Here is a 22,422-nt window from a genome sequence, read left to right as displayed (position 1 = left end):
AGATTGTTCACTGAAAGGCAAGCCAGTGGTGCCAACGGCTGACGATGGGACTTCTTGATCTTTGTGGATCAGGAAATGTCTCAAAAAATAGCTATAAGGGACATCTGGGTGACAATTTGGTTAACATAATTACAGACAATATATACTGACGGCTTGAATTTCTGAATTAACAATCATTCTCTTAGGACTGACAGTAGCAGTGGGGCCACAGAAGAATGTCTCTTATTCCCAGGAGCTGCCTGCAGAAGGATTTAGGGGAGAGCATCAGATGAACTTGACTTATAGATAGATGCTTCTGGCATTTACGACCAAGATGTTGCTGATGAAGCCAGGTGAGTGACGGACACCCAAGTGTCATGGCACCATTCTTTCGACTTTTCTGAGGACCTGAATATTTTTGAAATACAAATTTGAAGAGAAAAGGAGAAAACACCTACAGCAGCCCATATAGCCTGTTCCCTACTCTGCTTTAGCAGCGTGAAGGGCAGATGGGCTGGAATGTCGGCAAGACAGGAACTGAAAGAGGCTCAAACTCTCATTTCTGTCTGAGGCACCAGGGCTGCTCCCTGCAGCTCTGCGTGCCCATCTCCCTTGAAATGGGAAGCTGAGGAGAAACAAAGCTGGCTGTCTCAGCTATGCTGCTGGCTCTCTGCCTTACTTCCGAGCTGTCCTAAGCAGCAGAGAAAGAAGGAAGATTCCACTCTCCACCTGATAGCTCAGAAAGCTGCTCTCCCGGACAGTTACAGAGGCTCTTCCTTTGTAAACATGCAGCAGTTTCACGCATCTTGCCGGTGATGCTGTCCCAGAGGCACGACAGGAGCGGAGAGCTGAACTCTGAAGAGCTGGGGATCAGTTATTTTTAGAAGCCCATTTAGAGTTGGCTCTGAGTCAATATTTTGATAAGAACTACATTTGCACATTTTAAGATGATGATGAGCAGTTTCCTAGCTACTCTTCTGATTCAGCTTCACCCCAACCTTCCGGAGGGCATACATGTAAGTTAGCCTTTGAATGACAAGGCAATAGACAAGAACCACCTCAATTGTGAAAACAGTACTGAAGTGGAAATTAGGACTTCAAATACTACATTTTAGTGTTTCCTTCTGCTGGTTGTCCGAAAGTCTTAGATTTAAATAATTATTAATTCCTATTACTTGTTTTAAGTCTGGGGTTGGCAAACTTTTTCTGTAAAGGGTCAGCCACTAAATATTTTTGACTTTGTGGGCCATATGTCTTCATCCAAATTACTTCACTCCACTGTCACAGTGGGAAAGCAGCCTTGGCTACTGGGAACAGGGTGGGCATGACTGTGTGCCAATAAAACTCTACTTATAAAAACAGGTGTTGGTGGCAGGCCTTAGTTTTGCAGACCTATTTAAAAGTAGTTTGAACGATTATGGTAAAATTCAAAATTCTAGAAAATCCTGATTTTACAGAAAACCGGAAAGAAGCAACTTTCACAAATTAAAACAGAAATTGAACACAAGCGTTTCTAAAAGCTAGCAGAAAAGCATCAGCCCTTCCACAGTGAGTGAAGCTCCAAAAGACAAATGATAAAAATACATGTAATTAAGTTATATGTATTGGTCAGGGCCCAAGGCAGAGGAGATCACAGAGGGTGATGTGTCTTGAAAATACCACCTAGAAAGCTGAAACAAAACAGGAAGAATGTTTCCTCAGGTGTTGTGATTCTTTATCTTTAGCAAAAGAATAAAAGAATAACAATGGGAGTTTAATATGAGAGCAAGCCTAGCCGATCAGCCCCAGCTCACAAAGAAGGTACCCTGCAAGGGGGTACATGTGTGTGGGGGTGGATAGGGCAGCTATTTATCCCTCCTGCCCCCTGTACACACATGCTCTCTTCTTGGCCCTTGAACACAGTCCAGGACAACCTGGGCCACACAGAAGTCTGGCCTCTCTTCTCAGACTGAGAGGTGGGGTCTAGGAGCAGTAGCTGGGCTGCCAGGAATCCCAAATCTCTAGACCAGTAGCCCCCAACATCAGAGCTGGCCACCGAGTGGGGGATTGGGGATCCACCAGAGCACCTCACCTGTGGATCACAAGTCTCCAGAGAGAGAGAGAGAGAGAGATTCTCTCAAATCAATAAGATGCAAACGGATTTCAAAACACATGAGAGTACAGCGCGGCACTTCGGTCACTCACTCCAAAATCTCAGAGTCCTTGTAAAAGCTTGGGAAGCATCAACTGCAGAATATCAACTAACTTTGGACACAACCCTGACCTTCCACACTGATTTGTCAGGGCAGACGTAAAATCAATGACTTCTGGGTAAACAGGAGCATGTGACATTGGAATGCTACTGCTACACCAATCAGGACTTTAACAAGCTGCTGGCTCACTGCTACAAATTAGGCAAGGTATTTCCAACATTAGGGCAACCAAGACATTTAAGATTCAAGATGAGGAAGCAACGAATAACAAAGATGCATGGTAAATACGTAATGCAAGCCAACTAATCATTAATTACTCTAAATGCATTTATGCCAAGTTGGTTGGGGCCCAAAATAGCTCCCTAAAATCTTTAAAGGTCGTCTTCCCCCTTAAGCACCATTACTCTCCTTCCTTCCCTCCCCTGCTCCTTCTACTTTTTCTCTCTCCTACTCTTCCTAATGTACAGTAGTATTTCTAAAACAAAGCATTAGGAATTAGAAAACAGCTTTCTACCACTGTTAAAAGCACAATTTCTGAGCCCTTTCCACATACGCCCGTCTTAGCCTCTCACCATGGTAACTTCAAGCCACAGGACCTTTTCCCTTCAAGCTCCCATGTGGAGGCTTAAAAGATAGAAGCACCCTTGGCCATGTGACCTGGGAGAGCCCTCTGGGAGAAAACAAATCAGAGTAATCATGTGAAGAGAACATACCGGCCCCTTACCTTTTGTCCTTTATCCTTCTGAAACACAAAGACGGGCGGAGCAATGGCAGGTTTTTCTGCAAAAAGAAAAATTGGTTTTTTTCCCCCCAACACTATAGTCATACAGTAAACAAAGCTACATATGTTAGTAATAAGTTAAAAACAAAAAACAAATATAAAACTAGTAACTCCAAAGAACATCAAATCACTCAGAAACAGTTTTTTGAAGTGGCTGCGTGGGCATGTTGTTTGTGAAAACCTGACACTTAATGTTAGGGTATGTGCACTTTTCTGTGTGCATGTTATATACCAAGAAAAAGGTTTCAGGACTCACTGAGAACAGCCATGGCAGTGACGGAGGGAGAGTGGTGGGGGTGCAGCAAGCTGTGCAAGGCGCTGCCACCGTTCCCTGTCGGAACGAGGCAGAGATGTTGGATCTTTATGTGGCACCTTCCCAATTTCAAATACTAAAGACTAGTTTAGGTTTTTTTTTTTTAATCTCTCTCTCTCTTTTTATATATTTATAGGCCAGCGAGGGCCCAGTGATAACCAGACTGCAACCTCTGCCCACACAGCTCCTGCTCTTTGGAGAGCTTGCTCTGGTTGAGTCACATGACATTCCACCTGGATCTCTAAGCGACTACCCATTTAAAAAGAGGAGTTGAAGAAAAAAAAAAAAAAAAAAAAAGAGGAGTTGAGGGAACTCTGAGTCCACCTTGCACAGTTGCTATCGAAGGAAGAAATCCTCTGAAATGTTCTGTCATGATGAGACAAGGGTGGTGCCACCCTCTATTCTCAGGCAGCACCATTTGTCTCCTCTGCAGGGAAAGCGAAATCTACAGCCCTCTGCCACTTGCCCCTGCATGGATGGCAGCTCAGAAAGTCCCTGCTGCCAGCTGGGGAATTTTGAATGAGGACTATCTCCACCCATGGGGAAGGCCCAGATGCTGCCTGCCTCGAGGTTGGGTGTGGTGGCTCTGGGTACACGCATGGATCCTATGGGGTGCGCCCAGGGGCCCTGTCAGCATTCAAAGCCCTGAGAGCAGGCAGTGGATGGGAAGTAAGGAGGATCATGAATGAGTTTGGGGAGCTCTATAGTGGGGAGCACTATACCACTCTGCTGTCATTGAGCCCTCAGTCCTGGGGAGCCAAGATAACCAGGAATCTGTACTTACATACAGCTTTACCCAGCAGGACTGCTATGTGGGAAGGGACAGGATCTTTGGTTCATGAGCGCACTCGTGTGGAGAGCTGGTCAGAGCGGCTAGTCTAGAGTCAGGGAAATGTCCCTGAGAAGAGGTGGCTCCTGAAGTCCAAAAAGAAGAGCCCGGAAGGAGTGGCAGGTGTGAAAACACATCTTACAAAAGTGACAGGGAGCCTAGGGGCAGATGATCACCATGCTAAGGACTCGGGGAAGTGCTGTAAAAGGAGTTGGGTTCAGGTTCAAAGAGTGAACAGTCTGAGGAGGGGGGTGATATGGACAGACCAGTTAGGAGGGAGGAGAGGTCTGGGGAGGAAGAGAGACAAGACTTGAGAGATGATCAAAAGGACACAGTTCCACTTGCATCTACCAGATTCTCACTCCTTGGAGAAGCAGAACAGACACTGGTCTTGACTTTGGGGCAGCAGCCTAGTCATGGTGGCCCTTCCCTCTGCCATGCACACTGAAGCCACGCAGTACCTGAGTCCCTGAGTCTAATTCACTGACAGTCTTTACCTTGCACAACCCATGGCAAACACTGGGGTGAACAAATGTATGAGGCCAAAATCTACAAGGCAGGAGGGTGGGAGGCAGAAGAGTCACAGACGAGGCCTCCACGATTCCCTAAGCAGCCCCCTCCCTGTACAGGGGCTGGTGCTGCTGGACAAAATCAGATGAAGGAGTGAATGAAAGTGCCTGTGCCAGGAAATAAATGACAGCAAAGGAATGGAGGAGGGACTCTGTGGACAGCAGCAGCTAATTCACACCACTTCTGTGGAGAACCCCAGACAGCTTCTGGTACTGACTGCCCTTTACCCCACAAGCCCAGCATCCAGAGTTGCAGATCCATGTCTGAACCTCTCTTCTGCATTTGATTCCTAGCCAGCTGCAAGGAGTGAAGGCACACACGAAGGAGCTGGGAGTTTGGGCCAGCTCAGCATCCCTCCAGCCCCCATTTCTTTAGGGAACCACACCCCTCCCTTGCCTCTGGCTCTAGGTCTGAGGAGGAGAGTACTTCATATCCCTGCCCCAAGGGACACCATGGCATGTGAACAAGGCCAGGTCACTGACAGTGAATGAGACTTGGGTTTAAGACTTTTGTTGGAGCTACTGGGGAAAGGGATGCTCTGTCTCTGCTGGGGCTGCAGAGCTGGTGGGAGGTAATCCTGGGGTTGTGAGAGGTCTCACATCACCAAAAGGGACCTTGGACCAGAGTCAATCCAATGGGAAGCAGAGCTGGAGATGAAGGAGGAAACTGAATCCTGGAGACACTGCTGGAAGCTCTGGGTTCAGTCCAGCTCAAAGCTAACCCCACCCCCAATGACTTTTCGGTTAAACCAACAAATGCTGACTTTTGTTCAAGCCTGTCTTAGCTGTTTCTGTCCTTTCTCTAACAACCTCCAGCATGAGAGGCGAGGCCTAGCCACCTCTGACTTAATTAAACATACACTATACTCTGTAGAAGAAACTTTGCCTGGCCTTACGGTGAAGCAAAGACACTTTCTCACAGGAGGGAACACAACGAGATATACTAGGTATTTATGAGTTTATGCTCTGTCTCCTCTACTAAGTGATCAACGAGATCGGAGAGCACCTTGTTCCCCTGGCTTTCCCCAGGGTCTGTTCCCCAAGTACAGTACTTGGCATGAGGGAGGAGTAAGGGCAAGGGGGTATTGGAGAAATGGATGGAAGGCCACTGAGGAAGGACCAGAACAGAGGGAGGACTGTTTGGATGATAACGGAGGAGCTTTCTAGTGTCGGCTGATCTGTAGGCACACAGGAGGGGCTGCAGCGATTCGGGCAATCATGGGTCACCCAGGCTGCCTCTGGGTCCCTGGGACAGGACCCGACAAAGCCACAGGGCAGGGTTAAGGCATGAGCTAGGAGAGGTCTCGTCTAATGGAAAAACTACTTACTGCACTGCAACTGGGCACGGTGCTCAGCTGGGGGGGGGGGGGACGCAATGGAAGCGACATGGGGTCCAGCTCTGTGGTCAGCTTCCTGAAGAACTGGAACCCTGGATGAGACCCAAGCAGATACTCCCTCACTAACTCCTGGCTCCAGTCCCTGGACCCCTGCTACCGGCCACCTCCTTTCTCCATCTCTACTCTCCTTTCCTTCAGTCCAGCCTCTGCAGAACAGCCAGAACCACAGGTGTGAGACGCACACTTAAAGCTCAGCTTTGCCCTCCCAGACTAGGGTCAGAGCTCCTTCTCTCAGGTCACTGCCACCTTACCACTACAGTGGCACTGAAGGGCCTGCTACCCCCTGCACACCACTGTGCTTCTGTCATTACTTCTGGCCTTCTGCCCAGGACACATCCTCACCTCCTATTCCACGGCCAACACTCATTGAGGTACAGGCACTGTGTCCTTCAGGAAGCTGCCAGGTTGAACTACATGCATGCTCTTGGCTCTTACCCCATCTCTTGGTCACACCAAGGCTACCTACCGGTCAAGGAGGCCGAGAGACCATGGAGACAGCATCCAAAACAGCTCTGCGCCTCAGCCCGGCAGCCAGTGTGCACCAGGGAGAACCATCCAATAAGCATTTGAACTATAAACCCCTTCTGCAGGTCTTCACATGTGTAACACTAGCTCCTGTGTTGAATATTTACTCACATAAATATTCATTAAGCCCTTATTCTGTGCAAGGCTCTACAGGAAAAATGGGGACCAGGAAACCGGGGGCAGAAAACCTCATGGTCAAACATGTGATAAAAGTGACGGGTGTGTCTGTGAATCTGGCCTGGAGTTTGTGGGGGGTTATTTGTTCAGCTCCTCGCTGACAGCATCTACCCTTGGATCGTGAGCCCCAGCACAGCAGGGCCTCTGTAGTGTTGACCATGGTACCTTCCGAGCTGCACACGTAATAGACGCTCAACAGGTGAGGTCAGGGTCCACCGGGACCCTCATGACTGACAGTTTGGGGGTCATGAACCCAGCCACCACACTAACTGAAACGTAGCAACGAGCATCAGTCAGCTCTCCACCAAAGGCACAAAGCATCAGAGTCACACAGATTTAATTTCCGCTTGGCTCCAGGACGGCTGAAGCCCGTAAGCTGTGAATTAGTACTGATATTTCAAAAGGACAACTCGAGTGCACCCGTTCCGAGGAGGAGTGCCCCACACTCATTACAGCAGCCTCAGCCTGTGTTCTTAGCTGGCTCCCATCAAACTGCTCCTGGTTATGTCACTGGACAAGCAGCCTTTGCTCAGCCAGCTGAAACCCAAGTGTGGGGAATGAACAGGGCTCAGAGCAATAAAGCTTCTGTGATTTGCCTCAATTCCCATCCCAGCCTGTCTGTCACAAGCGAAGAGAAAACTGCCACCAGAGATTTCTAGAGAGGCCCAGGCTCCTGTGAAGACCAAAAATATTAAAATGTTAATCGAATGCCAACTCCTTGATCCAAAATCTATCCACCAGGTATTTTGTTTTGTTCCTGTAAAATGCTCTCTGAGTGAAAGAGTCTGTGAAAAAGCAGCCCTCCTGGGGCACTGGCTCAAGACATCAGTAGAGTAAGGGTTAAGAAAATCCACAATAAAAAACCCTGTTTAACCAAATGTTCCCCAAAGTAATTTGACTAGGAAACCCCTCCTTCCTTATCCCTTCCCTAACATGAGGCCCAAGAACTGTATCCTGTGGATGACTATGGCCAACACTGGTATGTGAGGTGGGGTGTGATTCAGAGCCTCCAAGTGACCTCAAACTACAACCCTGCCGCTGGGAGGCATGTGGGAGGTGGTTCAGCCTCTTCCCAGCTCTCCAAGGCACTACATGCCAAGTCCAAGGTAGTTGCTGCTATAAACCCTTCCTTAACCTCTACTACACGCCCCTGCTCAGCTCACGCACTCCAGATGACACCCAGCCCGAGCCCACATGAGATTCCAGATGCTGATCGGGTCCGAGGTGGGGAAACGTACCCCAACTTCCAACCCCTAGGCAAAAAGCAAAAGTGGGGAACACTGGCCAGAAGCTGAAAAGTGAGCCTCCATGACATCTGGCTCACAGAGGGCCTGCTCTCCCTCCTGTCCTCTGCCACCTTCTACCCATGGCTGTCCTGGATGGTCTTTGCAGTCCTGGTGTTAACACGGATAGGCGAGCCCAGCCACAGAAAGGCTGCAGATTTCTACTCTTATTTCCAACCTCTGCCAGGTATCTGGGATTTCTCTACACACACAACCTGATCCATCCTCATGCAGACCCTGCTCCTGGAGGCATTGCTGACACAGCCCTGACTGAGGGCACTCTATTCCACCCTGCGGAGCCTGGGAACCACTCCCCCAACTGCGTATCTTGCTATGTTTATAGATTCAATCATGATATTCATTCAGCAACTGTAACTTTCAGAAACTCCACACTCCCCAGGGCCCACTGCATGCCAGGCCTCATATGGGCCTCTCGGGTGTGGTGGTGATATGGAGAGACATGTTCCCTGCTTGCCAAGAGCAGACATTAGACTTTAATTGAATGCTGCAACACGGGAGAGGCACAAAAGGGACTCAGAGTGCAGAATAGGGGCATCCAACTTGGTGAGGCTGTGGAAAAGGAGTAGATCCAGGAAGGCTTCTTGAAGGAAGTACCATCTAAGCAGGAGGACAGCAGCACTTAGCTAGGTGACCAGGAATGAGGAAGAATAAGGCAGCAGAAATGGGATGCACTGGAAGAACTAAAGGTCAAGAGGGTACCTGCTGTGTGCTTGCTACTTCACTAATGTCTGAACGTACCAGCTGACTCCAGATCCTCAGGACTGACAGAAAACAGACTACCCCAGCCCAGGGCCATAGGAGCAGAGTGCACTCCCTCCCTTTGCTGGATCTGAGGTTTGCACATTTACACCTGCAAGGTCTAGTGTAGAAGCTCCTGGAAGGTACGCATCAATCACTCAGGTAGTTTCTTTCTTGAGGAAATGAGTTAAAGATGGCTCCAAAGAAGGCAGAGGTTCCTGATATGTAGGTTCCTTCCTAACCCAAGGGACCACAGACCATTCTCCCTACAGAGAATAGAAGTCTCTGGGCAGAAGCTGGGGGCTCCAAAGAGGCGGGCCCTTCTCCTAAAGCAGAACTGAGCTGGGGCCCCAGGACACAGAGAAAGGCCTTTGATGCCTTGTGTACAGCTGTGGGAAGTCCTGAAAAGGCCTCACCCGAAAGTAACGCCCATAATTTGGTGTATGATATGTGTTAGGGAGAGGGCCCATAAAATACCTTCTCATATAGTGGTAAAGAGGCTCAAAAGGAGGAGAGTTTTTAAACAGTCCCATACTTGAGAGGATTAAAACACTAGGCTTCCCAGACCACCCCGGTAAGTAGGCCAGGAACCAGGACTCGCGGTTTTACTTTGTGTCTTTTCTGCCCAGAGACTGCTGGCAAAACCCTAAAGAGAAAAGGACATATGTGTCTATCTCCAAGACAGCGAGAAAGGAGGAAGGAGCACCACAAGAATCCTTTAAATGGAAGCCGGCAAAGGAAAGAAGAACCTTTGGGAGCAGGATGGGTGATGGCAGCTGCCCAGATGTGAGGACAAGAGGTCAAGTCCCTGCTACTTGCTATAAGCAAGGGAAGGAGAGCCAGCAGCTGGCCTAGACCCCAGAGGTGGCCCCAGGATAGAAGAGAATGCTTCTCAGCCTCCAGGATAAGAGGTCTTGGGATCCTGGTTTTAGAGCTCTCCTAGCTTGTGCTGTGTGATTGACAGAAATCCCAAATGGGGTTTCCCAAAACCGCAGGATGGTTTCATACATGAGCTAGCAGTCGACAAGTGCATATTAATGGGCTGGGCAGGCACTCTGTGCATTACACATCTCATCTCTCTGACTCTTAGCAACCACTTTTGGAGAGAGGTCATAGCAACATCCTTATTTTACAGGAAACTCAGAGGGTGAGTGACTTGTCCAAGGTAAAGCTGGGTCTCCAACTGCATCTGAGCTATGCTGTCGTCCACATACAGGCCAGAGGGAGAACTTATGACTTCAGTTTGCTTCCTCCCCTATTTTCTACCCGGGTGGGCCTTGGAGCTAAGATATAGACACTTTTTTCTTCTGAGAAGTAGCATCAGGAAGAAAGCAGCCGCCAGTCATCATTCCAGAAAAAGCACAAAGGAAACTAGAGGGTGACCTATGAGTTTGGGGTGCGGGGTGGGGGAGGAGGCTGAGGCTTTCAAGTCAAGTGACAAGGGTGTAATGAGGCCAACAGCAGATCCTTAGGATCATCAAGGACAGAATGAAGACACATTCCAAGATGTGGATGCTCTATGGTGAAACAAGATGTGCTGTCTTCATCTTTCAAAGGTTTAACCACACAATGCACTGCAGAACATATTCAGAATTTAGGTTGAACACACACACATTCTCTTCATGCTGTGGAAGGAGTAAAGTACACAAATACTATGGGCAGGCCTGCTGTGCAACAAGCTGACACCCCCAGGGGCTGCCTCCAACCTTTGTCTCTGAGGACTGTCCATTAAACTAAACAGAATAAGTAGGCCCAGGAAAACACACAGAGAAGTGAATCTGGAATATCTTGACCCATTCTGTTTATTCCCCTCCTAAATGATGACTCAAACACCTGCCAGGAAACAGCCCCCATGTGGAAAGCCACTTGGAATTCCTGACCAAAATGTCAGCAAGGTACTTGTGTAAAATGAGCTTTAATCCTGGGCTGATGTGTCTTAATCTTCTTATCTGTGCAAAAAATATGGAAAGGATCTTGGCAACAAAAATAACAGTCTGTTAAGACGTGACAACTGCTTTAATCCTACAACACTTACTATCTCAACCCTTCAAGTCATTTCTTTTCTCAAGAATTATTATAAACAGTTCTGAGCAGCAACATAAAGGTGAATTTGTCATTGACGTGTCAACTGTATTCTCAAACTAATTCTCTGGTAAAGAATGGAAGTGATCTCAAACATGCTGTTGCTAGGTGATGTCTCTCTTGATCTCAGTGTCCCGAATACTCAGTGGCCACCCAGCCCAGCTAGTAGAGGGTGATGGGCCCCTTAATTCCTTTTTCCCCAGGCAACTCTCAATTGGCCTCAGGGAGATTATAGGGGGCACAGTTTTGGAGATGACGGTATCTTTTATTTTATGCACTTCTTTCTGGAATGCTCTTCATCCTGTCATTACCTTCACCTACTAAAATCCAAGCCACTTTTCAATGCTCTAATCTAACTGCTGTGTCCCTATACCTCAAACAACAGGAGCAACAAGCAACTCATATTTGCGCAACAGTCTTTACTAGACCCAGCAGTAGGTGCTTTACATACCCAGTCTCCTCTGATGTCTTCACAACCCTGTGATGTGCACATTATTTATCATCTCTGATCTACGAACTTGAAATGTTCACATGAAATAAGATAGATAATGCTTTGCTTAAAGTCACAAAGCTAGTAAGTGGCAGAGCTGGGACCAGGACCCTAAGTCTGACTTCCAAGCTGGATGCCTCAGGTCCCCTGAGGTCCCACCAAAGGCCAAGTCCCATTCTGCCTTCTTCACTTCTACACAAACTGGCCCTGTGGTCAAACCTTCCTATTCCTTCCCCCACCCCACTCATCGACATAAGTGGCTGTGACAGAACCTGTGCTTTTGTGCCTTGAATCCAAGAGAAACCCCACAAACTTATTAAATAAATCCTAAAAGTCAGCAACTTCACCAGAAAGTAAGAAATTCAGGGTGACAGCTTTGCAGCACTTTTCTGTTCACCCACGAGGTGATGTGACACGACAGAGCCGAGGTGAACTCAAAGGGGCTGAAAACCGGGGGAAAGTTCCAGGAAAGACAACGGAAATCCGCCCCCAGGAAGGAAATCCAAGGACCACAGAACTTCCGCTGAGGCAGCAGACCAAAACTGATGAAACGCAGGCTCTGGTTTTTGTGGGCATTCAAATTGGTCTCAAGCACTTGTGGCTGGGCTCCTGGGAAACTCAGTGGACCTTCCCCATTCCCCCAAAGTCCAACAGGGATGGTGATACACCCCGGCAGTTCCAAGGAGGATTAATGAAATGATGCAAAGTGTTTGGGAAGTGGCTAGCACACAACAGGAATTCCACCTTGGCATTATTTTCATTATTATAATTATACCTCGAAGACTGCAAAGAACACCAATGCCACCTTAAAGCATCAGTCTTGGATTCAAGGACTATCTCCAATCCCTAGGTCCCCAATAATGATAAAGGCCTTAAAATCTGGCCTTGTCTAAAGCTGCCCAGATGCCGGGACAACTTACATGCTCAGCTGCTCACAATCCCTCAAGTCATGACCTGATGGAAGGCCAATGAGTTAAGCCTTGCTCCTATGATTTACTAAGCACCTACCTACCATGTGCTAGGCACAAGCAGGGTGGTGGGAAAGAGTACAAGGAGGGAGCTGTAGGGTGAGTGGTTGGGTATGGCCACCCTAAGGAGTCATTTGAACCTCAAACATAAAGGAGTGAGGCAGGTGAAGGCAGAGTATACTGTGCAGGGTATGAAAGAAACCTAGAGGCTAACATGGGGGAAAGGGCCGTGGTGAGGAGTCTGGATTTATCCTGTTTAAAGGGAGGTCAGAGGAGGAGTCCAAGCAGAGGAGTGATATGACCTGGTTTATATTTTTAAAGGGTCGCGCTGGCAGTGGTCCTTATGCAATTCTTCCCGTTTTTGTGTGTGAGGCAAGTTTGTAATAGAATGCTAGGGAAGCCTTCCTGGGGGTGGGGGCTGGGGAGGTCTGGTCTCATGGAGGCAGCACACACGGGGGGGGGGGGGGGGGGGAACCAGTAAGAGCCTTTAGGAGCCATCCAGGTGACAAGTGGCAGTGATGACGGTAACCTGGGCCGGTCCCATTGCCTTGGAGCCAGGGCAAAGTGGGTATTCTGGAAGATTCTGGGGACTGAGCTGCTGGAGCTCAGCTGCGCACAGACTGAGAGGATCTTAATGGACTGTGAAAGACGGTCGTGCTCTCTCAGAGGCAGGTGTGGTCAGCTACAAGTCCTGCTCCTCTGGCAATAAAAGCTCCCGACAAGGGGTCCTCCATTGGTGCTGATAATGACGGATCCAGGCCCTGGGCTCTCAGGACCCCAGAGGCCCATCAGTATGACAAGACATCCTTTCCCTTCGGAGTGCAGGGTAGCTGGTTTCCTCACTCCCATGACCTGAGAAAGGCAAACTCTCAAGAACCAGGTGCCCCACTCCCACTGCTATTACAAATGTGACACAGGCATTCATTCTGGGTCAAGAAATCCCCAAGATTCCATGTGGCAAACCTGGAGGAGTTTAACTCAAGCAAAAGCATTTTAAACTTATTGCATAAAGCAAGGCCTGCCTTCTAAACATGTGCTCGGGCAACTACTATCATCTCTGCAAACACCTATTTCTTTAGTAGGAGAGTGAAAGCCAAGCATAGTACCCTATGGTTTTGCAGAGGAGAACAGGTGCCTGTGAAGTCAATGAAATTGATCCACCACAAAGGATGAGCATTGGCTCCCAGACTCTATGGCTGGAAGCAGGCACACTGTACCAGTTGACCCTCCCTGCTTATGTGGCCTTTGGCTTCAGCCCTGCGACACGGAATGGCCTGGACCCAGAGCTTCTCTGAAGGTCCTTACATTGAACCCGAGATAGTGTTGAAGGTCATGGAAAACACCGTTCCATCTTCACAGGGATATGAAGTCCACAATGCCTCATCTGCCAAAAGGTCACAATGGACATAGGAGGCTGGGAGGGTAGGCCCTAAATTCCATTTGGCAAATAATCTATTCCTGGATAGTTTTACTTAATCTCATAACCCAGTGCTTCTCACCCAGGGGTGATTTTGGCCCTTGGGGACATTAGGCAAAGTCTGGAGATAGTTTTGGTTATCACAATGTGGCGAACTGCTAATGGCACCTCATGGATGGAGACCAGGGATGCTGATCAACATCCTAGAGTGCACAGGAGGGTCCCCAAACCAATCTCAAAGTTAACTATGCTGCAATTGAGAAATTGTGCTTTATTTGGAAAAAGACTGAGTTAGATCCCTAACTCCCATTATACATCAAAATAAGTTCCCAGTGGGTCAGACAGTACAAACTGGGGTGATCCCCTACCTTCTGTGAGTCACTTCTCTCCCTCCCCACACTTTGTATATTTAAATGTGTGCAGCATCCTAGGTTCACAGTGGTCAGACGACTAGGGAATGTAGTCTCTTGGGGGTCAATGGACTCCCCTAACCCAGGGGTTCTTAAATTCAGGCAATTCTGCCTGAGGGGACATCTGACAATGTCTGTAGACATTTTTCCTTGTCATGACTAGGGGTAGAGGGTTCCACTGGCATCATGTGGGTAGAAGCCATGTCTTAACATGTGAGAAATTAAAACCAAGAAAATAACCAAAACGTTACCTTATTTAGGATAAAAAGAGTAAAGGCTTAATTAAACAATATACTTTTATGAAAAGTAACTTTTTAAAACCAAAAAAAAAATCAGTGAGAAAAATGGCATTATTTCATATTTTGACAAATCTGTTTAATATCTGGCTTAAGAAAAGACAGCTAAAGTCACTTATCTGCTTCTGCAGTCCATCTGTTGCTGTATCACACTATTATAACCTTTGGATAAAACTCCACTGTCCATTCACAAGAGAATGAGAGTGAAAAGGGCAAACAATGTCTTTGTATTATTATGAAAATAGTTTGGAATTTGCAGTCCCCTTGAAAAGGTCTTAGGGACTCCCCGGGGCCCTGGACCATCTTGGAGAATTGCTACCATATGCTCCTCTCTGAGTACTAGCATTCTGAGGATAGTGAATCCTGAATTCATTACAGACCGTCAAAAGCTTTATGCTGAGTTTCTATGCTAACAAGCAGAGACAGCTGCATATAAGAAGTGGTACCACAGGGCTGAAACCCAAATGCCAACCAAGGTCAGGCAGGCACTGGAAAAGAAGGAAGCAGGCCAGGTCCCAAACTACTTGGTACAGACTGTGGTGTCCCAGAGGGCGCACAGTCTATCTTTTTATTTTATTTTGAGCACCCCAAGTTTTTTTATTTGCAGACACATCTTACATATTTGTGATCACTGTATCTACAATTTTCATTTGATGTTCTCTCCTGTGAGTTTCATATGTTTGCTATGCCTTCAACATTTTAACTGTGGCCACAGTCTATCTTTTTTTTTTTTTTTCTTTTTTAAGATTTGTTTATTCATTCAGAGAGAGAGAGAGAGACAGAGAGACAGGCAGAGACACAGGCAGAGGGAAGAGCAGGCTCCGTGCAGGGAGCCCGACTCGGGACTCAATCCCGGGTCTCCAGGATCATGCCCTGGGCTGCAGGCAGCACTAAACCGCTACGCCACCGGGGCTGCCCCACACAGTCTATCTTAAGAGTGGCAGCTGCTCCTCAGTCCTGGCAACTCATTCCTGCACAAGATCACTGGGAAGGCTGGTCCTGATTTTCAAGAAAAATCAGAGACCGGGATTACTTTTTCCCTGAAATCTCAGAATTCTTAAGTGTTGGTTCCTAATTAAAAACAGACAAAAGGGATGCTTGGGTGACTTAGTGGCTGAGCATCTGCCTGCGATCAGGTCATGATCCCGGGGTCCTGGGATCGAGTTCCACATTGGGCTTTCTGTGCAGAGCCTGCTTCTCCCTCTGCCTGTGTCTCTCATGAATAAATAAAATCTTAAGCAAACAAACAGAAATCCCTAAACGGGCCAAATTAAACACGTCCGCTTGCCCCTGAAGAAAGTTTACCACTTCTACCTGTGGCTTTTGACTCTGGCTTCATGTTTAAAACATCTGTAGAGCTTTGGCCTAGACATCAGTTTTTATTTTCCTCAACCGGCTCCTTAAACAAGTGAGGGCTAAGACTCACGGTAAGTACTAGGTAGGCAACAGCACCGAGTGCCCAGCTTGCCAAGGAAGAAGCAAACTGTGGACAGGCAGGGGTTTTTTCTCGGAGCCCTATGCTATACGGTTTTCTACCAAGTAGAGCAAAGTCACACCGACTACAAACAAGACTCCATAGGACCCAGGAAGGGTAGTGTGGGTAGGTGGCAAAAACAAATCCCTTTTAAACAAAACAAAGAACTCCTGCTGCTTGCTGCCACCTTTATCAGCACCACTAGATCCTGAATAGATAATGCTGCAAACCCACCTGCCTCAGGATTGCTTCACAGTACCATGGAGAGCTACCAAGGCTGGGCCAAGTTAACACCAGCCATCTCTGTGGCCTGACTTTCTCCAGGTTTTCATAACAGGAGAAAGGCCCTTCTCAGATTCCCCAAATGGTCCTCATCTCCCACTCTGCCTTGACCTACTCTCTGGCTCAAATTCACTAACTAGGTCAGAATTGAACTGGTACCTAAAACGCCCCCTTTGCCACTCTCACACACTGTCACTCTTCCAAATGCCATGTGAGCTTGTCTGCTCTAACCTCACCTAGTTGCTGCTGCCTCCACTTAACTCTAACTCCCCCACAGTATAAACACACCAGATCCTCACTAGCCCTGACACCCAATGAATGTGCGACGCTTACAGGACTGCTGGGGTAATCCCGTTTTCCAGTTAACTGAGAGGCAGGCTGAAGACTTGGTTCAAAAGTTTTGCAGAACTACAACCTTTTCGATCTATGCAGTGGAACCAAAACTTATTTTCTTCAAAACGTATAAAAATGTAGCCTTGGAGGTAGCATGACACCACTCAGCTACCACCAGGCCCATCTGCTACAAATATAAGAGGCACTAGAGTCACACATACACATTCTGATCTCAGAACAAATTCCAGAGTTAATGTTTATCATAACTTCATGAAAAATTTTAAAACAGTTGTCTCTCACTTATCCTAAAAATAAGTTTAGGGTAGGGGAAGGGATGGTGAGAATTTAGTGAATTGAAGATTTCAACTGTTTTAGTTTCTAGATCAAAATAAAAATTCACTTGTATCTCATTCTCTCAGGTGTTAAGTAAGGAGAAAAGTGAGGTGAAAAGCCAAACCATCCTTCAAAATGTCTAGAGTAGCATTTGGTTAGGCTAAACCAGAGGCTTTCAAATGTGGGCAACTTTGTACCCCTCTACCCCAGGACACTGGGCAATGTCTGCAGACGTTCTTGGTCGTCACATCTGTGGGAGGGAGGAGGGTGCTATTGGCATCTAGTGGGAAGAGATCAGAGAAACTGACCAACATCCTACAAGGCCTGGGGCGGCACACATGCCAAAGAATTACCTGGCCACAAATGTCTATAGTGTCAAGGCTGAGAAGCCTGGGCTAGGTGATCATGTGGAAGGCAAGAGAGAACCCAGGAGGGCTGACAGCCCAGCTCTGGCTGGCCTCCCACCATGGCTCATCCCAGGGCCATCTCAACAGTGGGCCGGCTTCACCCATACTATTCACACTCATTTCTTGCTCTCTCTCTGCTGAGCACTTATGCAAAACCAGTCCACCTTATGAGTCCACTATAGTAAAAAACAGCTACTCTATACTGGCTGTTTATTACTATGTGTGCAGATGAGTATTAAATAATCCAGATGCATTAATTCATCCAATGCTCACAGCAGCCATGAAATACACATGATTTTCATTTTACTGGTGAGGAAACTGAGGCTCAAAGGAGTTAAGTCACTCAGAGTATGTGGAAGAGTCAAAACACAAACCCAGTTCTCTGTAAGGCAAAGCCTGTGCCCTGCCATTACTTTACACCAGTCGGTCTTACCCTGGGGCGTGGTTCTCCACTCCCTGCCCTGGGACATACTGCAATGTCTGAGGACATTTTTGGTTGTCATGACCCCTGGGGTAGGGGTGCAGGGGAGAGTGTGTGCTATTAGCATACAGTGGTAGAGTTAGGGACAGCGCTACGCCACTAAACATCCTACAATGTATAGGACAGCCCTCACTCATACAGAATCATCTGGCTCAAAAATGTAGGTAGGGCCAAAGTCGAGAATGCTGATTTATACCATGTCCACAGGCCAGAAAGGATTCATATGCATATGGCATCTTTAAACACTGGGATCTGGAATCCAAGATATCTTACAGCTCAAACAGACTTTACTCACCCCCTACCCATTCTTTATTTTTACCGGACACAAAACTACAAAACTCTGCATTCAAATCCTGACATCCATCTACAATGCAGAGTAACTTCAGGGATAGGATGATTAATGAGTTTGAGATATATGAATAGCAAAATGCCAAGGAGAAGAAGAGAATATCCCTGGACACAAGTGTGAAACACACACACACACACACACACACACACACACAGTCTCTTTCCTAGGAGAGAAGCATTCCAACTGGACTTTGAAAGTCACAGACTATAGAAGTACCAAGAAAGGGCTGTGGGAGTTGCTGTCACCATCCCTGAAGAGATCACCATGGCAACGAAGGCCAACAAGATGCTGTATTAGATACACAATTGGAAACGTTTATTTGTGTACAAGCACAGCACACCTAACCTGCACTACTCAAGCCAATGGTTCTCAACCCTGGCTGCACATCTGAATCACCCATGCTGCTTTCTTACCATACAAATGCCCAGGGCCCACCTGACATCTTACAGAATTGGAAGATGGGGATTGAGTCTTTGTGGTTTTAAGAAAGCTGTCCCAGTGATTCTGATGCTCAGCTCAGGTGTATAGTCATTGCCTCAGACACAGAGAGAGGTGGCAATGGTCCAGAGAAGAGAGACAGAAGGGTTGAGTATGAAGATGGACCAGCTTGGAATACCACTGTGGAAAAACAGAAGCTAAGAGGGCATTTGACTGGAGCTTAAACAGCAAGAGGAAAAGCACACATATGGGGCAGTCCCTAAAGTTTCAAAATGCATAAGCAAGAAAGCCCTAGTTTACATAGTGAATAATAAATTAAACATCCCAGCAGGCTGTACAAGCCAAAAGCCATTAAGAGTTATGTCCTGAGGACAACTGAGCCAGAACTAGTGTCAGAGGCAAAGTATTGAGTGTGGCATTTACTAGGAAAAAACTTTAAGTACAAAGCATTCCATTCTTCTATTTTATACTAACCATTCAATTATGCAATCTATAGCTCATGTGTAGTCCATTTGCTAGAAATGTTATCCCTGGAAAACAGGAATCCATAATTTTCCCGTTGTGTTCAAAAGTATGCCTCACAATCAGGGTCCTCACTGATGAATTCAGTCATTCATTCAACAGACATTTCTTGGATACCTACTGTGCCAGGCACTGTTCTAGATGTAGGGAATTCACCAGTGATCATGACAGAAAGAAATCCTTGCCCTCGTGGAGCTTATATTCTAAAGAGGTAGTCAAATAAACTTCACGTGTCAGATGATGATATGTGCTTAGTAAAATAAAGTGGGATAAAGGGGACAGGGGATTAGGGAATGTGGATCCAATTTAAAATAGGTGGGCAGGGATCCCTGGGTGGCGCAGCGGTTTGGCGCCTGCCTTTGGCCCAGGGCGCGATCTGGAGACCCGGGATCGAATCCCACATCGGGCTCCCGGTGCATGGAGCCTGCTTCTCCCTCTGCCTATGTCTCTGCCTCTCTCTCTCTCTGTGACTATCATAAATAAATAAAGATTAAAAAAAAATGTTAAAAAAAAAAATAAAATAGGTGGGCAGAGAGGTTCTCCATAATAAAGTAAAATATTTGAGTAAAAACTTGAAGGAGGTACAGGAGTGAACCATGGGGATATCTGGGAGGAAGACTGTTTCAGGAGCAGGGGAACCTGCAGGTCCAAAGGCATAAAAGAGGGAGTATATAGTCCATTCAAGGGACACTGAGGAAACCAGAGTGACCCAAGCAGAGCAAGTGAGGGAGAGAGTGGTGGAATGGGAGAAAAGGGAGGTATAAGGGGGCCAACTCTAGCTTCTGGGCTGAGTTGTTAGATGGGTACAAATGGAAGGGAGGCCCAAGAGGGGGAAACCGACACTGGTAGTGAGAAGTGGTCACTTTCTGGAAATATTTTACGATAAAACTGACAGGATTTGCTGGGGCATGAGAGAAAGAGAAAGAAAGAGTGAGTCAAGCAGGACTTCAAGGTTTTTGGCCTGGGCAATTCAAAGAATGGACTTGCCACTACTACAAATGGGAGGAGGATTGTGGAGTGGACAGGTGTTGGGGACAAAGACAGGGATTTTGTTTGATGTGCCCATGAGACATTTAAATGTAGATGACCATGATGTTGGATATGTTGAGTCTTCAGTCTGTGAAAATTAATAATGGGAAAAACCTCACTAAAGCAGGCTCGGGGGGCTAGAAATGGAGGTCAGAAGGCGCTGCCTTACTATGGAATAGAAATTCAGGGGAGAACTGTCAGCTACAGCCCCCACAGAAGAAATATCAACAGTACAAAAATATCAATTACCGGCCCTGACAAAAGAGGTATATTCTGTAAGAATCTTCTGTAAGAAATCGACTACCTCTGCATTAGCCAATGAGAAACTGTCATCACCCTGAAATGTTGCTTTTCTCCAACAGACTGCCAATTCAAAACGAGTTCTCACAATTTCCCCCATCTCCCTGTGATAATGTTCCTCTCCTCTGCCGTGAGACTTGCCTACGGTTTTTGCGGTACCTGCTTGTCTGAAATTGTGATTGTTACTCCTGAATAAGCCCATCTGACCGTTATTATTTTAAAGATTAACAAGCTCAAGAAACCGAACGCGCCAAATGGGTAAAGACATAAAGTATGTCCTACTGATTCCCATTTACCCACTCCCTCTCCTGCCTTTTAACTGGTTCTTACAAACTGGAATGCCTCAACCCTCAGCTGGAGGAGGGCTGGCTCCTCCGTCTTGTAAAAGAGATACAGGACGAAATGGCAGGGGGTGGGGGGGGTGGGGGGCGTGTGTATGGGAGGAGGCGTGTGTATGGGGGGGCTGGGCTCGGAAGCCAGACCACCTGCTTCACATCTCTGCTGCTTACCAGCTGCGTCACTCACCTGCCTCGGACAAGTAACTCAACTGCTCTAACTCGGTTCCCTCACCGAGAGAACACCCTAAGAGTACCTACTTCATGGATCTTTTGTGAGGAGTATTACAAGACCACAGAATTCAAGGCTTTGAATGGTACATGGTACTACCCCTCCCCCCACCCCCCGCGCCCCGCAACGCTCGGCCAGGTGGGCAGTTACTATTTCATTCATGCATTCTTACAGCTCAGTATGCAAACCTTAGGACACCCTCCCGGCAGCAGGGCGCGTGGGATGGGGGAAGAGGGCCAGGCAGGTGGACAGCTTGCTAGAACTACAGAGGTGCACCTAGAAACGGAGGGAGCTAAAAATAGGCCTCGGAAGTCCTGAGGCTACCGCGATATCAACACCACCATCGATGTAAGCAGACAGCAGCTTGGGGAGTGCTTTCTCAAGAGGATGTGGAACTGTAACCTTGTCGAAAACGCTCGGGTGGGACGTCAGGAGGGAATTCACACACAGTCTCTGTCTTTCTCCTCCTCTGGAAGTGCAGCGATAAAGGGCCAAAAAAAGCAGCCGGGGCTTTCAGCGGTCCACACCCCGCGGCCGGGCCGAAATGCGGGGGGACAAGGAAAAGGCGCGACTCTCAGGTCGCCACTGAGGATCCGGGGGGAACTGGCGGGAGCTGGGGGGCCGAGTTCGGGGAGGGTGGGGAACAGACCAGGTGTCCTCCACCCTCGACGTGGAGCATGCCCGCGTAGGATGAGAACCCCACAGGGTTCGGGGGTGGGCTTGCTCGGCGCCAGGCCGGAGAAGGGGGCGAGCCGGGCCCCCGGGAACGAGGCGGCGAGGGAGGGAGCGTGGCGCGGTGGGCGACGACCAGGCCCGGAGGTCTATTTACATCCGAGGCCAAGGCGCCGAGGCCGCGCCTCCCGCCCCCTTCAGGCTCGGACCCGGCCTGGGGAGCAGGAGCGGCCTCCCAGGCCCCCTGGCCGGACGGTGGCAGGGCCGAGGCGGCCGGGAGAGGTGGGCCGGGCCGGGGAGCCCGGCCTGAGGGGACGCAATGGGGGGCGGCCGCGGGGCCCGCTGGGCCGCTATCTGGGAGCACACGGTCCCCGCCACTCCGCGGTGCTCACCCCTCGGGCTTGTGGCCCCCGGGCCTCCCACCGCCCGTCCCCTGGCCGCCAGCTGGCCCCCGACGGCGCCTCCCCTACCTTCGTTCGCCAGGTCCGCCATTTTACTTCCTTAAGCCCTCCCACAAGGCCCCGCGCCGGCCCGGGCTCGCCTGCTTTCTGCCAGAAACTCCCGCGCGTGCGCACTTCGCAAGCTGACTCCGAGCGAGGCCGGCAGCTCGCGCCTGCGCGCTGAGACCCGCGCGGAGTCGCGCTCCGGCAGGCGGTCCCGGCCCGGCCGCGCTCCGAGCACGCGCCTGCGCACTAACTGCCCCCCGCCTCCTTTTCCCGCCGACCAAGGGGGCGTGGGCAGGGCAGGGCGCATGCGTAGTGAGCCTCG

The 22,422-nt window shown here is 48.5% G+C and overlaps 1 protein-coding gene across 41 annotated transcripts in view; it reads right to left on the bottom strand.

The window, feature by feature from the left end:
* The window catches only part of RANBP3 (RAN binding protein 3), a 53,486-nt gene extending 31,129 nt beyond the window's left edge, over window positions 1-22,357 (bottom strand). For 13 of the 41 annotated variants that reach the window (XM_025988509.2, XM_025988510.2, XM_072721660.1 and 10 more), the window contains exons 1-2: window positions 22,125-22,269; window positions 2,896-2,951 (exon numbers count right to left, since the gene is read on the bottom strand). In XM_025988509.2, coding sequence (XP_025844294.1) covers window positions 2,896-2,951; window positions 22,125-22,146 — 78 coding nt within the window. In that variant the 5' untranslated portion in view covers window positions 22,147-22,269. Of the gene's footprint in view, window positions 1-2,895; window positions 2,952-22,124 lie in introns of all 41 variants that reach the window. The other 28 variants (XM_025988512.2, XM_072721679.1, XM_072721682.1 and 25 more) reach the window with 15 other exon arrangements.
* Between the last annotated feature and the right edge of the window lie 65 nt (window positions 22,358-22,422).

The sequence above is a fragment of the Vulpes vulpes genome, chromosome 9 (genome assembly GCF_048418805.1).
Source record: "Vulpes vulpes isolate BD-2025 chromosome 9, VulVul3, whole genome shotgun sequence".
NCBI lineage: Eukaryota > Metazoa > Chordata > Mammalia > Carnivora > Canidae > Vulpes > Vulpes vulpes.
The sequence above is the reverse complement of the archived record's forward strand: the minus strand, read 5'-3'. Positions and strand labels throughout refer to the sequence as shown.